The 14,443-nt window shown below is 42.8% G+C and overlaps 1 protein-coding gene across 7 annotated transcripts in view; it reads left to right on the top strand.

The window, feature by feature from the left end:
* Nucleotides 1–13,718, top strand: part of LOC310748394 (integrin alpha-X-like) — a 32,546-nt gene extending 18,828 nt beyond the window's left edge. For 4 of the 7 annotated variants that reach the window (XM_083584146.1, XM_083584140.1, XM_083584145.1 and 1 more), the window contains 16 exons: nt 800–930; nt 1,523–1,680; nt 2,654–2,802; nt 3,861–3,992; nt 4,998–5,071; nt 5,936–6,077; nt 6,206–6,319; nt 7,407–7,486; nt 7,740–7,823; nt 7,996–8,074; nt 8,625–8,732; nt 8,939–9,019; nt 9,572–9,685; nt 9,857–9,949; nt 10,629–10,739; nt 11,663–13,718. In XM_083584146.1, the coding sequence (XP_083440272.1) occupies nt 800–930; nt 1,523–1,680; nt 2,654–2,802; nt 3,861–3,992; nt 4,998–5,071; nt 5,936–6,077; nt 6,206–6,319; nt 7,407–7,486; nt 7,740–7,823; nt 7,996–8,074; nt 8,625–8,732; nt 8,939–9,019; nt 9,572–9,685; nt 9,857–9,949; nt 10,629–10,739; nt 11,663–11,797 (1,785 nt within the window). In that variant the 3' untranslated portion in view covers nt 11,798–13,718. The remainder of the gene's footprint in view (nt 1–799; nt 931–1,522; nt 1,681–2,653; nt 2,803–3,860; nt 3,993–4,997; nt 5,072–5,935; nt 6,078–6,205; nt 6,320–7,406; nt 7,487–7,739; nt 7,824–7,995; nt 8,075–8,624; nt 8,733–8,938; nt 9,020–9,571; nt 9,686–9,856; nt 9,950–10,628; nt 10,740–11,662) is intronic. The other 3 variants (XM_083584142.1, XM_083584144.1, XM_083584141.1) reach the window with 2 other exon arrangements.
* The last annotated feature ends 725 nt before the right edge of the window (nt 13,719–14,443 follow it).

Here is a 14,443-nt window from a genome sequence, read left to right as displayed (position 1 = left end):
TCTTTCTTTCTTTCTTTCTTTCTTTTCTATCATTGCATTAATTAATTTATTTAACTGCTTTTTTATATTTGAGTTTTTATGTCTTTCTAATTATGTAATTGCATTTTATTATAAATTCTTACTGTGAAGCATCCTGGGTATGGAGGGTAATATGCAAATATTTTCAATAAATAATTTTATTGTGAAAAATAACATGAAAGAAACTAGTAATTCTACATCCCTTTCAGGAATGGAAAAAGACATAGGGGCTATTCAGAGGCTATTCATTACTAGCCCTCCACCTTCTTTCATTAGAAATAAATTAACTGGACTGAACTGGAAAAAATGTTTTGATTAATGTGACTTTGAATTTAAGAGAATGAGAACTACTCCAGAGTAAACACTGTAGAAGATTATTGAGCAGGGGGAAAGGCATTGCTGAATAATATAGTACTGTGTGGAGGACCTCTTGAATTCCACACTTTCAGCTAAGTGTGGAGAAACAATGCCTCAGTATCACTCAAGGGCTCTAATGTGAAAGCAACCTAAAAGAGAAATTCTCAAGACGATTTGTACTCACTTGAAATGTTTGTGTCTGTTTTTACACCATTCCATACTAGAACGCTGCTAGGTTTTGATTTTCTTTAAAAAGAAAAGCATAGTATAATATTTTGATGGGCTGTCTTTCAGTTGGGAATATGTACAGATCTTTTGATGCCTCATCTGTTGTTAACCTTGTTTTGTGAGGGTCACAGAGTCTCTCTGTCTGGCCTTGAGGCCACCCTCCTTCCATTTTGCATCCTTCATTCTTTGTTTGCAGCGCATTGAAGGGCTGCAGTTTTCTGGAGGGTTTTTGTACTTTGGTCAAGCTGTCAGTGGAGGAACAGACCTTACAGGGGATGGCCTGAAGGATATTGCTGTTGGACAAAAAGGAAGGGTCCTGTTATTGAGGTGAGAATGAGGAGCGGGGAAAGCCTTTCTCTCCCCTCCCTGTTCTTATTCTGTTTCCTCTGAACAGGAGAAAAATCGTTTCCATGGATGCCCCAGTAAAGAGGTAAATGCTATACATAGAAGTACATATTCTCCTTTATTTCCTTGTTTAAATTTAGTCCTTATCATAATAAAGTGGCTCAGCACAGCTTACAGTTTTCAATACACACAAAAGTATCAAATGGCAGTGCAAAAACTGTGCAAATGGCTGTAGGAATAATAATTATAAAAATATTATATACAGCTAGATGAATGCTGTGATTGCAGTGGGTACCAAATTCAACACCTGCAAAATTCAAAGGGTTGTTGCCAGTGGTAGTCCTACTCAGAGTAGACCCATTGAGGTTAATGGGCATGTCTAACACTTTCCTCTAATGTTACAGTTTTCCCCAACATTGTCTGGTTGGAGAACTGCATCACAAAATTCAGAAAAGTGCTGCATTTTGAAGGATAGCTATGTTTTTCTTCCTGTACTGTTTTGGAAGGCATGAATTAAGTAAGTTGGTATTAAAACCCTAACCAAACTGATTTTTTCCCCTATCCCTGCTGACAGGACACGTCCTGTTCTACATGTGTCGGTCTCCATTGAGTTCTTCCCTCCTTTAATCCCCACCTCAAACTTCCAGTGTCAGGAACAGGAATCTCTCAAGGCTGAAGCCAGCATAGCAAAAGTGTGCTTTACCGTTGCCAAAGCTATTCAGGATAAACTAGGTGAGGCCACAATGCTTGCTCTGGCATAAGCCTGTGCTGGACATGGAGTGGGGTTGGGAAGTGGTATAGCTCTCTCTGCATAACCTGAACCATCTTTGGTAAAGTCCTCTCCCTCGTGTACTTATGTGTGATGGGAGTTTTTGTCATGAGATGAATTCAAGCATCCCACCACATTCATCCAGAGGACTGTACCACATGCCTCTCTACACATTGAAAAGGTTAAGAGATGCCCATCTCAGATGTGCCTTTTCTCTGTCTCGGCATAGCGTAGAATTCTAGGTCGCATCTTCCCTTGCTGGAAAGATTCAAGAAAGAGCCTGACACCAACTCTAGGTATTCCTCACCAGCCCCACTTTCAAGGTAGCTGCTCCTTGGCCTTCACAGTCAAGTCAGTTGGTGCTGAGTCCATCCTTACCTGGATGTCCTTATCTGTATGAAGATCTAGGGTTGCCAGTGGCAGGATGGGAATTCTTGCCCTCTCCTCCCAATGGGCAGAATCTGTGCCTTTAAGAGAGAAATCAGTAAGTGAAGCTTTTCCCAGCATGGAATTTTAGTGCTGGGGAAAATTTTACTGCTGACTTCCACCTGCTTTTTAAATATACAGAACCTCTGTCCAAAAAAGGGGGGGAGCTGCATTCCTCTGTAATCTGCCCTTTCCCAGATTCCTTGACATGGGAAGAGACTTGTATCCCGTAACTTGAGTGGGTGGCTGAGTGGGAGGAGGCAGGCAGACTCTAGAGGCACTGTGGTGTGCCCCGCCCCTGGGCACACTGCCCCAGGTGCCCAAGCGGCTTCCTCCGCCACTGCTAGTGAGAGGTTGTATCTTGTGATATTCCAAGGGCCAGATAGAGAGGCGTGGAGGGCCACATTCTGCCCTCAGATCTGAGCTTCACTGTTCCTGCCCTCCCAACTTCTTCCTAGTTTCTTTTCTCATGCCAACCACAATCCCTACCCTCTTATTTCTCTTTCTCAGGTGAAATCTCTAGTGACCTGTACTACACTTTGGCCCTAGACCACGAGAGAACAAAGATTCGAGCCACCTTCAGCTCTAAATCAGTACTGACTACAAACATTCAGATAGGCCTTGAGAATAAATGCCAGAATCACCCAATTGAGTTGCCTGTAAGTTTGGCCTTATGCGCAGCATTAATCCCCTTAAATATCTGAGGTGCAATATTGGGGGGGGGGGGCTTCCAGACCATCCACTATTTTGCTATTTTGCAGGTGGAATTCAGGTGCACCCTGGCAAATTCAAGTTGCACAGTTAAAGTGGATTTGGCACCCTTGCACAACAGACCCACTTGTTTAAAAAGGGGTAGTAATGGGAAAATGTGATGGAAAGTGTGGAATAACACTTGTTTGATGTGACTTCATACAATCTCCCTGCAAACAAGTTGGAATGGATTATCCATAAACAGCCAACGTCATATAATCTTACCACAGACTTTGTGCAAACCAATGAGGATGAATGCTCAATAAACAGATTGTCTGGAGAAAGTGTCTTAAATTTGAGAGGCTCTGTCTTTCATCTCCAATCTATATGGGGATTGTGAATAGGGAGAGCATTGTTGTACATGGGTCCTGCTTGTGAACTTCCCATAGTCATTTGATTGGCCCCTGTGAGAAGTTGGACTAGATGAGCCTGATACAGCAGTTCTTCTGATTTATTTCACCACTAGATGGGGAACAGAGCATAGCATTGTAAATGCGGCCAAGAGCATCCTTTACAGTCATTCCTTATTTCTTGGCAGACTCTGATGGCTTGTATCCATTACTATATAAGCACATATTAGTGTAGTACTGGAATTGCATGTTTATTTTCTGCTAGGGAGGCACACACTTTATAAGTGCATTGCTGGTGCAGTGTTCTGCTGGCTTGCAGGAAAGACACACAGAAAAGTAAAGATTTGAGAAATCTGAAGCCACCAAGTTATTTTCAGTTCTGTTCCTTTTTCAGAGGGGAAAAGGGCTGGTGGGGAAATTGAAATATTTGTAGCATCCCTTTGACTATCTCGGATACATCTTTTTGGTTCAGAAGCAATATGTAAAGTAGACCTTCCCTGATATTATCATGCAGTGAAAAGAGAAACTCACTTTTAGCATACAGAAACTCTATTTTTGTGCAGAGTGTATACATTCAGTATGCATTCTAAGGAAGTCTCTGTGCTCCAATCTTTTAGATCTGCATTGAGGATACTCTGACGCCTGTCACCTTGCGGCTCAATTTCAGCCTCGTAGGGAAGCCCATCGCTAAAGCCCCCACACTACAGCCCATCCTGAGCAAAGACTCAGAAAAGAACCACACAGCACTGGTGAGTAATTCAGCCCCAAGTCTTTTTATTACAAAATGAGAGCCAGCAACATTATAGTAGGATTCCTAGTTAAGGATGGGGAAGAAATTCAGTTCTGTTTGCATTGAAAGGCAAATCTGCCTAATTCACACTTTCTGAAACAATTCATGAATGGAAGCATAGTCATCCTTCAAAATTCCACACTTCTCCAGATTTTCCATGTAGTTCTCCAGCCATGTTTTGTCCCCCCCCCCCCGAAAAATGCAAATACTTGGGTAAAGGAAGCATAAAAATTCATACATTTGTGAAAATAACATACAAACCTGTGTTATATTAGGGGAAATTGTTTGCATTAATTTGTGTATTAGGCAGTGGCGTAGCGAGGGTTGTCAGCACCCGGGGCAAGGCAAGTAATTTCCGCCCCCTAACCCGTGGATTTGCACCCCCTAACCTGTGGATTTGCGCCCCCTAACCCTAACCCCCAGATGTTGCGCCCGGTGCGGCCGGCCCCCCTGCACCCCCCACGCTACGCCACTGGTATTAGGATAAATTCACACTAAGTGCTGATGAGTTTTCACAGGGACTTAAAAAAACAAACAGGCAAACTGAAGGGGAAATATGAAGAATTGAACTTTTGACTGGAAAAATGAGAAACTGAAAGGCCAATTTGCATATCCTTGCTCCTTGTTGAGTGAGCCCACTATATTATGGTCCTCATGGCGCCTTCCCCCTGCTTACTGCTCCTAGGTGCCACTGACACCCTCATCTAGACAACCTTGTGGCCTTGAGCTATTGTGCAAGCACAGTGGGGGGGAATATGGTTTGTCATGTGTAAATGAACAATGTAAAAGTGGTGGTGATTGTGGGGGTGAAACACAGGAGAGGGAAAGGCTTGGCTGGACCTGAGTAGAGGTCATCCACCAAGGAACTGGGTTCCATCATTAGTATTTGGTGCTTAATTCTTCTCTCCACTAAAAATTTCTGTGCCTACAAAAGTAAAATGTTGTGACCTGCATGCTTTTACAGCTCCACTTTGAGAAAAATTGTGGGACGGATGGGAAATGTGAAGACCGTTTAGAAGCTTCGTTTAATTTCTCAGGGTAGGAAAATATTTGCTCTCTCTATTTCTGTTTTGCCTCTCCATTATCTTCAATATATCTAGTTTTCTGGGCATCAGGACTCCAAAAAATAAATTTCTCTGTCTCATGGTTTTGTTACTGTTATAGGGATATTCCCTCCCCCCAATAGTTCCAGGATACACAGATATGCCATTTCTCACCTATGAGTGAGTTATTTCTCCAGTCAGTCACTAGATTTATATTCTGCCTTACCATTACCAGGTTGATTTTAACACAACTTTCACACCCACTTTCACATTGGTAACTGGCGGCCTTGTACCCAGTATTGCTCAGAAATTCTAAGAAAATAAATCAGTGCCCATGAAGTGGGGTGAGATGAAGCATTTAGTATGTTTGCTCAATATTTGGTGTGTGCAAACATTAATGCATGCCCTCTTACTGTATTGGTTTTATTTTTGTTGTTCAAATTGAGTGGACTACATAGGAGAATTGCCTCCAGACTGTCAGTATTTTGTGGGAGGAGTTCAAGCACATACCGGATAGAAATTGAGATTGGTGCAATTAGTGTCGATTAAAATGCTCTGGTGCAACAAATCTACTTAACATCTTTCCCCCCCCCAAAAAAAAAACCCTATGCAGTTAGGAAAGAGATGGGAAAATGCACTATTAAAGTGTGGGTAAAACAAATTATTAGTGGGAAGACAGATAGACACCCCACAAACAAGTCAGGGATGAATTCAGAATCAGTGCTCATTGTTGTATAACCTCCCTACAAACACTGGGTTTTCAGGGTCATTAGGAGGAGTCTAAATCTCTTGGACATTTGAAAATCTCTGTGTATCTGAGACCTCTAATCCTGCACACATCCCTCTTTTCTACACACAGCTTGGACATTGTAGTTGTAGGTCTGACTGGTGAGTTCAATGTAACAGCTTCCATCCAGAATCATGGAGAGGACTCTTACAGCACCACACTGGGCTTTTTCTACCCTGCAGGGTTATCCTACCGAAAGGTCACTTTACCACAGGTGAGTGGAGCAGTAGGGATGCAGGCATGGGGAAGAGCAGGGACAGTGAGCAGGTGGAGGGATGGGGGCTGCTTGGGAATTATTGTCTGGATCCATTCATAAACGATGAATGCCCCACCCTCTCTCAGCTCAGCAGGAGGGTCGTGAGTGTTAAGTGCCATTCAGTTACTGCGTCTGAAGAAGATGTCAGCAGGAACACCACCTGCAATGTCAATCACCCAATTTTCTACAGTAAAGCAAAGGTATATTATATTCTTTGAATTTGTTGCCACAAGATGTGTTCATAAGTGCTACCTTAGGGCTAACTGTCACATTGAGAGAAACAAACAAAAACAAAACAGGTGTCCTTCTGGAATTGTAGCATTTCAGAGGACATTGCATGATTAAATGCTCCCTCTAAGTCTAGGCTCAACTGCTTGTAGAAAGTTAGCATGTTAAGGGAAAGGGTTGTTGCCTAACCACCTGTCAGCGGACAAATGCTGACTCCCTCAGCCTGAAAGCGGAGTTGAGCGCCACACCTCATAGTCCAATTTGACTGGGTTTAACCGCCCAGGGGTCCTTTACCGTTACCTGATGCACTAGTCTATGTGCAGGGAGTTGTGTTTTTTGTGTTCAGTGTGGAAAGAATGGCCTGATTCTTAAAAGAGAGATTGAAATGTCATTGAAGATGATTTTAATAATTGCCCCCCCAAAAAAGGGAAAAAAGAAGTATTTTTAACACAATATTGCTACCCCTCCGACAAACCCTCCAACCTGCAAATCAGATCCAATAAATAAAACTTACTGCTGCTTTGCAAAAAAAAAGTAGAGGCAAATGAAGGCCATAGAACAGCATGAGTGGTACGCTGAGTCATAGGTTCAATATTCAGCATATATTTTTATTATTGTTGTGGTGGTTGTTATTGTTATATTCCACCTTTTATCTCCAAAGAGGTCAAGGTGCCATGCACACTTCTCCCCTTCTTGAGTTTATCCTTACAACAATCCTGTGAAGTACTGTAGTTTAGGCTGGAAGAGCAGTGATTGGCCAGTGGGCTTCATGGCTGAGTGGGGATTTGACCCCTGGTCTGTCAGATCCTAGTCCAGCACTCTAACCACTACACCATGATGGCAGCAGGATAGGGGGAATAAATCTCCCCCTCAGAAGCTGCTGCCAGCCAGAGTAGGCAAGATTAGCCTAGATGTGTCAGTGGTCTCACTCAAAGTATTGCAGGTTCATGTGTTAAGGGCAGTCCAGGTATAGACTACCTTCTCTAAGGAAAGCCCTCCATACATATAAACCTTCACATGTAGAAATAAGAAATCATATCATATGTTGGTGTATTGCAGGTTATCTTCATTGCCACATTTGACGTCTCCCCAGATGCTGATCTAGGGGACACTCTGCGGATCATGGCCAGTGCCAACAGGTGATGTTCACAGTTTTGCAGCTTTATGTGGCCTAATGTGGACCCCATGTTTCTTATAATGTAAGGGGCACATTGGGTTTGAAGGGGAGAGAGAGAAGTGTGAAACAGATCTGGCTGCATTGTGACAGGGCAGTGGTGCTCCATGTAGTACATGATGGAAACACTAATCTGAAGCAGGGCATGATGAAATAGTGCATGATGTTCAAGTCCTTAAACAAAAAACTAACATATCTGTTGTCTTCCACTTGCCCAGTGACAACGGTGGCAACATCACCAAGGATATGGTTCATGAAGCGGAGTTGCCTGTCAAATATGCTGTGTATATCATTGTCACAGTGTAAGTAACTATGGATGTTTCAGGGGTAAAGCGGTGCTTGTAGAGTGCCCTCTAATAGAGCTAACCCTGATTCCTACTCACAAGGATATTACCTCTGAGATCTCCCTTTTCCATCACCATCCTAGCCTAGTCCCCTTTCTCACGGATGTTCATTTCTCTTTCATCTTCACAGCATTGAGGAGTCAACCAAGTACATTAACTTCACAGCTGGCCAAGAGGATGTAAGCAAGAACGTGGAACATCGATATGAGGTGAAGGGCAAAGGAGATGGCAAAGGGTGGCTGGTGGTTGGTAGGAAGAGGAAAATGGTACAGGCAAGGAGAGGATAATAAAGGAATGATGGGCAAGAATGAGGTCTCAACAAAAGCTTTAAAAGTGAGGTTACTTGAAGCCAGGATTTCTGTAGACTTATATTAGTTTTATATTCGTTTAGCTTGCCATAATAATCCAGGGCATTGTAGTTTGAGGTGCTTCTGGTCTGTCACTATTTTTGAGTGAGATTCAGTCATATACTGGCAAATTCAAGTTGTTTAATGAAAGTTGATTTGGGGTTGTTGTGCAACAAACCTGCTTCTTCGCCAAATCAGACTTGGTGCAAACCAGTCAGGATGAATGCTAAATAAACAGACTACCTGGAAATGACTTTGGTTGGGGTACTGAGAATTCCCTGCAGAAGAAGCTGCTTGGAAAAGGGAGCTGGGCACTGCCCAGGTTTCAAATGGTACTGAGTGGGGTGGAAGAAGACATCCAGCACCCATGGTGTGTTCTGTCTGCCTTGAACAGTGTCTATTTCACTTTCAGGTGAAAAATCTCCGTCAACGAAATGTCCCCATTTCTGTGACATTTCAGATCCCTGTAAAACTGAAAGGGATCCAGGTGTGGAATGTGTCTCAGGTTGTCTCTTCCCAGGTATAATTATTTGCTCATTCTCTAACCACCCCAATGTATAATCCCCCTAATTTCTAATGAAGTGCCTCTGCTCACCTATTTATCTTGTTGGGGAAATAGGAAAAGCATGCCATATCCTACTCCCAGCCTGCCAGATGTGGGGCTGGCTTGAACCTAGGACCTCCAACAAGGAAGGTTGATTATTTAAACTGTCTTTTTCCCCACAGTCTCAGTTGGCCAAGTGTGTCTTGGAGAAAGAAAGTGCTGGCACCAAAGATTTCCCAGTCACAAAGGACCTCCCCCTTCTGGTGAGTTTAGCATACTGCAGCCTCTCCCCAGGATCACCTACATCCGTTGTATATAAAAGAACACAAGAAGAGCCCTGCCAGATCAGATCACTGGCCCCTTCCATCCAGCTAATGCCTGTTCTCAAAGTAGCCAGCTAATGCCTGTGGGAAGCCCAAAAGCAGGACTTGAAGCTCCTAGCTATCTAGAGCTAGTGTGATGTTGTGTTTAGATGCATTTAACTAGGGCTAGGGAAGTCTGGGTTCAGATCCTCACTCGGCCATGAAACTTTCTGAATGATCTTGGACCAGCTACTCTCTTTCAGTCTAACCTGCCTCCCAGAACTGTTGGGATGATAACAGGAGTGGAGAGAGAACTCCTTGGAGGAAGAATGGGATTAAAGAAGCATATTATAATAACAGCAGAGACCATCCTTGGAACTATGGGGGCTAGAAACTTCTTTAATAAAAAGAAAGTAGATGTTTTCAGGATGTTGAATTGCCATGCTGCATGCAGGCTGAAGATATCTCTGCTTTGGCCTTGCTCACCCCAGCTTATCTTTCCACCTCTCTCAGGACTGCTCTGTAGCCTCCTGCAAGATAATCCGTTGTGACATTTTGTCACTGAAGACACGGGAGCCGCTGGAATTCAGGATCAAGGGGGATGTCGGTTTCCAGTGGGCATCTCAGGTATAGAGGTTGCCATTGATGGGTATTACATTGAGGGTTTTTTAAAAACAAAACAAAAAACAAAAACTTTTTGTGACCTGCAAAATGTTAATTTGCTCTGCTGGTCAGCAACTTGTCAGTGCCTGACAAGGGATTCCCCTCTCTCAGAAGGAATTGCTCTCTCTTCCCCAGATCCAGCAGAAGAAAGTTGTCTTGGTGAGCATGGCACAGATTTCCTATGATGAGAAAAAATACACACAGAAGGAAGGCTTTGCACAGGCCCAGGTAATGGGGGGAAGGGGCAGTGGTGCACTTAGCTGATTTTAGGACTCCCTCTGATAACCTGCTTATTCATCCTTCATTCTGATTTGCTTGCACAAAGCTTATGCAGTGGTCAGGCACTGAACATTTGAGAGTTAGACAGTGGTTTTACTGAACATTTGTGATATGGCAAGTATTCATTCTGCATTGATCCTGATTTGCTTTTGGAGTGTTTATGCATCTTCCCAGTAATCAGTTGTTTGCCCAACACTTTCCAATGCAGTTCCCCATCACTTTCCAAACCACAAAAAGTCCAGTATTTTTTTGAAGTGGATTTGTTGCGCTAGGGCAGCAAAACCCTTTAATCCACTTCAGTTGTGCAAACCTTATATTTTGGTATGTGTTTCAATCCCTCCTGCAAAATCCTGGCAGTCTGTAGGCACCTTTAGACTCTGAACTATAAGGATATGATGCTGTTTTCAGGGCAGGGGGAGCAGCAGCCTCACCCAGTGCTTATAGCTGGGGTCTAAACTCCTGGGTTTTTCTGCCAGAGATGTCTACCGTTGGACTAAGGGAGGGAGGGAGCAAGAGCAGAAAACTGGCAGCTGGACCTCTGGCCTCCCACTCGCCCCAGCACTTGGGTTAGAGGATGACATCAGGATGTCTTGGTTAGTCTGGTTCTGTTCACTTTCTTCCCACCCAGGTGCAGACCATGGTGGAACGAATAGAGCTCTATAACTACCTGCCTGCGATCATTGGCAGTGCCATTGCGGGGCTTGTCCTTCTTGCTGTCATTGCTGCAGTCCTCTACAAGGTGAGGCAGAGTTGCAGGGGGAATCTAATGAGAAGCAAAGGAGGGCTTAATCCAGATGTGGGGAAGGTTTGTAAGGCTTCTGAATTTGGTCTGTGAGGCCATTTTCGGCAAACCACACCAACCTGACATAAGATGTCAGGTTCACATATGTGTCATATTTATTTGTTTATACTGCAATTTCATTAAAAAAAAAAGAGGTGATTTACAATGTGTGTATGTATGTACACACACTTTTAAAAAAGGAAAACCACAGGTCATCAACTAACATTTACAGAATATGTTTTTCTTAATTGTCTGCATAAGCCTGGTGGCAAAGAAAAGTGTTCAGCAAATCTTTAAAGGTTAATATAGAAGGTGCCTGTCAAATTTCTACTGGAAGTGCATTCCACAGGGCTGGGCTGATGACACTACTCAATTTAACACTGAGTCAAGTGAGCCTCACCAGCTTGGGGGACAACCAACAATGTGGCAGCCAGCAATGTGGTGCCCACAGGCATCTATAAAAGCCTTCCCTAATTCCAAAATGGTCTGCTATGCCTGCCCCCCTCACTGAAATTAGGCTTAAAAGCAGTTTAGTATAGCAAATAGAGTAGATTGTGGTGTGTGTGTGTGTGTGTGTGTGTGTGTGTGTGCAGCCCATGACAGTTTCTTTCATTTGTAAAGGTCCCAAAATGCTGGTGATGCCTGCATTTCTGTTTGTGAAGTGACAACAGAAAGCATGTGCTTCTCGAGCATGTTCAGAGTGCTTTCCTCTCCTCAGTGGGGTAATCCTAGGTAGGTGGGAGGCAAATGGCTTCTGCTGCAATCAAAGGGTATGATTTCCATGCCACAATCTCAGAAATAAAGCACTACATTTTTAGAAGAGTGAAATGTAACATTATTCTTCTCTTTCACTTGCGCCCTGCTCCTTTCTTTCCTTCTAGGTTGGGTTCTTCAAGCGCCAATATAAGCAGATGCTTACTGAGGCTGGGGCTGGTGACGAAGCTGCAGATCCCGCCTCACAACCCACCCCTCAGGACCTAGACACCTCTCCTCCCAGCAAAGACACTGTCTACTAATAAATCTCCTGTTCCTCTGCGGCTTTTCGATACTCTGGGGAAGGTAAACCCCAAAAGCCCATTTTAAAGACATAAGAAGAGCCTTGCAGGACCTGACCAAATGTCTAGTTTCCCACAGTGGTCAGCCAGATGCTTCTGAGACAAGCAAGTCTTGGAGGCAATAGATTTCCCCCCATTGTTGCTCCCTAGTGACACGGATTCAGAGGATCCATTGTAGCTCTTTGATAGCCTTATTTTCTGTGAATCCTCCCCCTCCTTTAAAAAACATCTAAGCTCTTGACCATCATCATGTATTGTGACATTTCTCCTTAACCAGAGAGATTCTCCTTTTACCCTTTCAGCAGACTGGATATAAAAAAGGACCACAGTATTACAGTTTATCCCCAGCATAATGTGCCATATTTCTAGCACAAATTTACATCTAATTCTGTGGGCTGATAGAATTGGAAGGCGACTTCATTTGTGCTGCAAAAATGTCATTGAGGATGTCAAACTAGGATTCTCTCAAACAATTTTTGATCCAAAACCTATTGAAAGGGGAGTAATGGAGTCTTCAGTGTCCTTGGTAGCACGTTTTCATTTAGGCAGTACAATGATTAAGGGAATTGAAAGCAGTGGTTGTATTTGAAGCTGAGAAATATTATGCTGGTACTGTGGGTTTTTGAGGGGGAAAGTAAGAGATAGTGGTGTGGACAACTAGAGTTGAGGGAAAAACTTGGTTTGGTTTGCTGTTTCATGTGAACCTAACTAATTCAGTTTCTGAAACAATGCATGAATCACAGCACAGCTAGCCTTCAAAATTTGCCCTTCCCCGAACTTTGTGATGCAGTCTTCTGACTAAAAAAAGTGTGGATTATAGGAAAGCATGTATAAAATGCATATACTAATGAAATAATATGTAAAATATATGGGGAAACTGCTTGCAAAAATATATAGTAGGGGAAATTAAAATGCTGATGAATTTCCATGAGGACTGTCTTTTAAAAAGTTACTGCAAAGTGACGTGGAAGTGTGGCAAATTTAACAACTTGAATTGTATTGTTTTTGTGTACAATTGTTGTAAACAACTCTATTTTTTATAAATAGCAGTATCAAATTATTTTTATAAGTAAAAAAGAAGAAACTGAAGAGAAATCAAAATTGACAGATTTGTCAACTCCTAGAGACAACCTTACACAAAACGGAAGCATTCAGCAGTGTGAAAAAGAGAAATACATCTCAAAATGCTAAAATAAGGTAATTAAAAACTGATTTGAAAAAACAACAAACAAACTTGGAAAACCACCCCTCCCCATTGTTTCCAGTTTTATTAAACTCTAGCCCACAGAAGTTTACGTTGTTATGTGTTAGTCTTTAAGATGCCACACACTGTTTCTGTTGCAACAGAATATTGCAACAGGAATATTGCCATGGGACTATGCTACAGGGTTGTAGAGAAATATATTTCGAAGATGGTAGAAAGGATGCCTTTTTTATTGGCCCCATGTGTTTCGGCTCAAATACCTTCCTTTCTTCCTTCTTTCCTTTTTTTAAAGGTTACATTTAAAGCAAAAGGTTGGTTACTTTAAAATGTTCATGTATTTAGAAGAATTATCCAGTGGTTTTATGGTGGAATCTTGATTTACGGTAGTTGTGTTCTCGTGACCATTACCAGAAGAGTGTCACTTGTTAAAGAGTGAGGATGGCATCAGAGCTTGGGTGGTAGAGTACGGTGGGGTATGTGAGCTGGTGCCTTGGTAGCAGGAGGGCATTCTTTGGAACTGGGGGTTTGTGGATGAGTTGCCATCATGCAGGGATGTCACTGCATGTTTGTCATGCACTGGCTAGATGCAGAGGAGTGGTGGGAGGCCATTGGGAAGAGTTCCTGTGATGACAGGTCTGAGCTGTTTTGGTTTCTTTGAATGAAGAGTTAACTTCACTAACTCCAGGTGTTTTATTGCTGACCTGCTCTGGACTCCAGCTCCCAGCAAAGTTGCACCTTTGCATTTCATGATGTCACACAGCTGTGTAATATGCACTGAATCCGACTGCCAATACCTGATGCTCTTTACTATGAAGAAATCACATAGTTGGCAGTGAAGAGAGATCTGAAGGCAGGAATAGGATAAGTCTGGGTTCTTAAAGGCTTAGAAAAAGGGAGAGCTAGGCTCTGGTGGACAACTAAAAGCAAAGCATGGTAGGGAAATAAATCTGTCAAAGAAGCAGAAACATGAAAGTGAGGAAGCTCATGCTCAACCAGCCTAGATGGAAGTAACAATGTTTGGGGAAACATGTCAGAATTCTGCAAAAAATGTCATACTATCTCAAACAACAAATTTCAATTTGATATAAGACTTAAGTTAAATTTCAGCACATACTTTGTCATATGTTACTTATAATGTGTCCTAGTAGCCCCTTCTTATCTTATTAACACAACTAGAGTATTCCCTGCTAGACACCCTCTGAAGACTGGGCATTCTGCATTTGCTTTGAGTATAGCTATAAATACACCCCAGGAATCCAAGGGTGGGGAGGAGAGGTTGGTTGGTTCCTGGGCCTCAAGCCAAGGGTATTGAGACCTTGGTCTTTAAACATGTGTTAGTCGATGGCCTTCCTGGATAATATTGAAGCTGGGCTATGTTTGTCTCTCAGATTGATTGGCCAAGC

Source organism: Podarcis filfolensis (genome assembly GCF_964270895.1).
Source record: "Podarcis filfolensis genome assembly, chromosome: 13".
Classification (NCBI taxonomy): Eukaryota; Metazoa; Chordata; class Lepidosauria; order Squamata; family Lacertidae; genus Podarcis; species Podarcis filfolensis.
The sequence above is the reverse complement of the archived record's forward strand: the minus strand, read 5'-3'. Positions and strand labels throughout refer to the sequence as shown.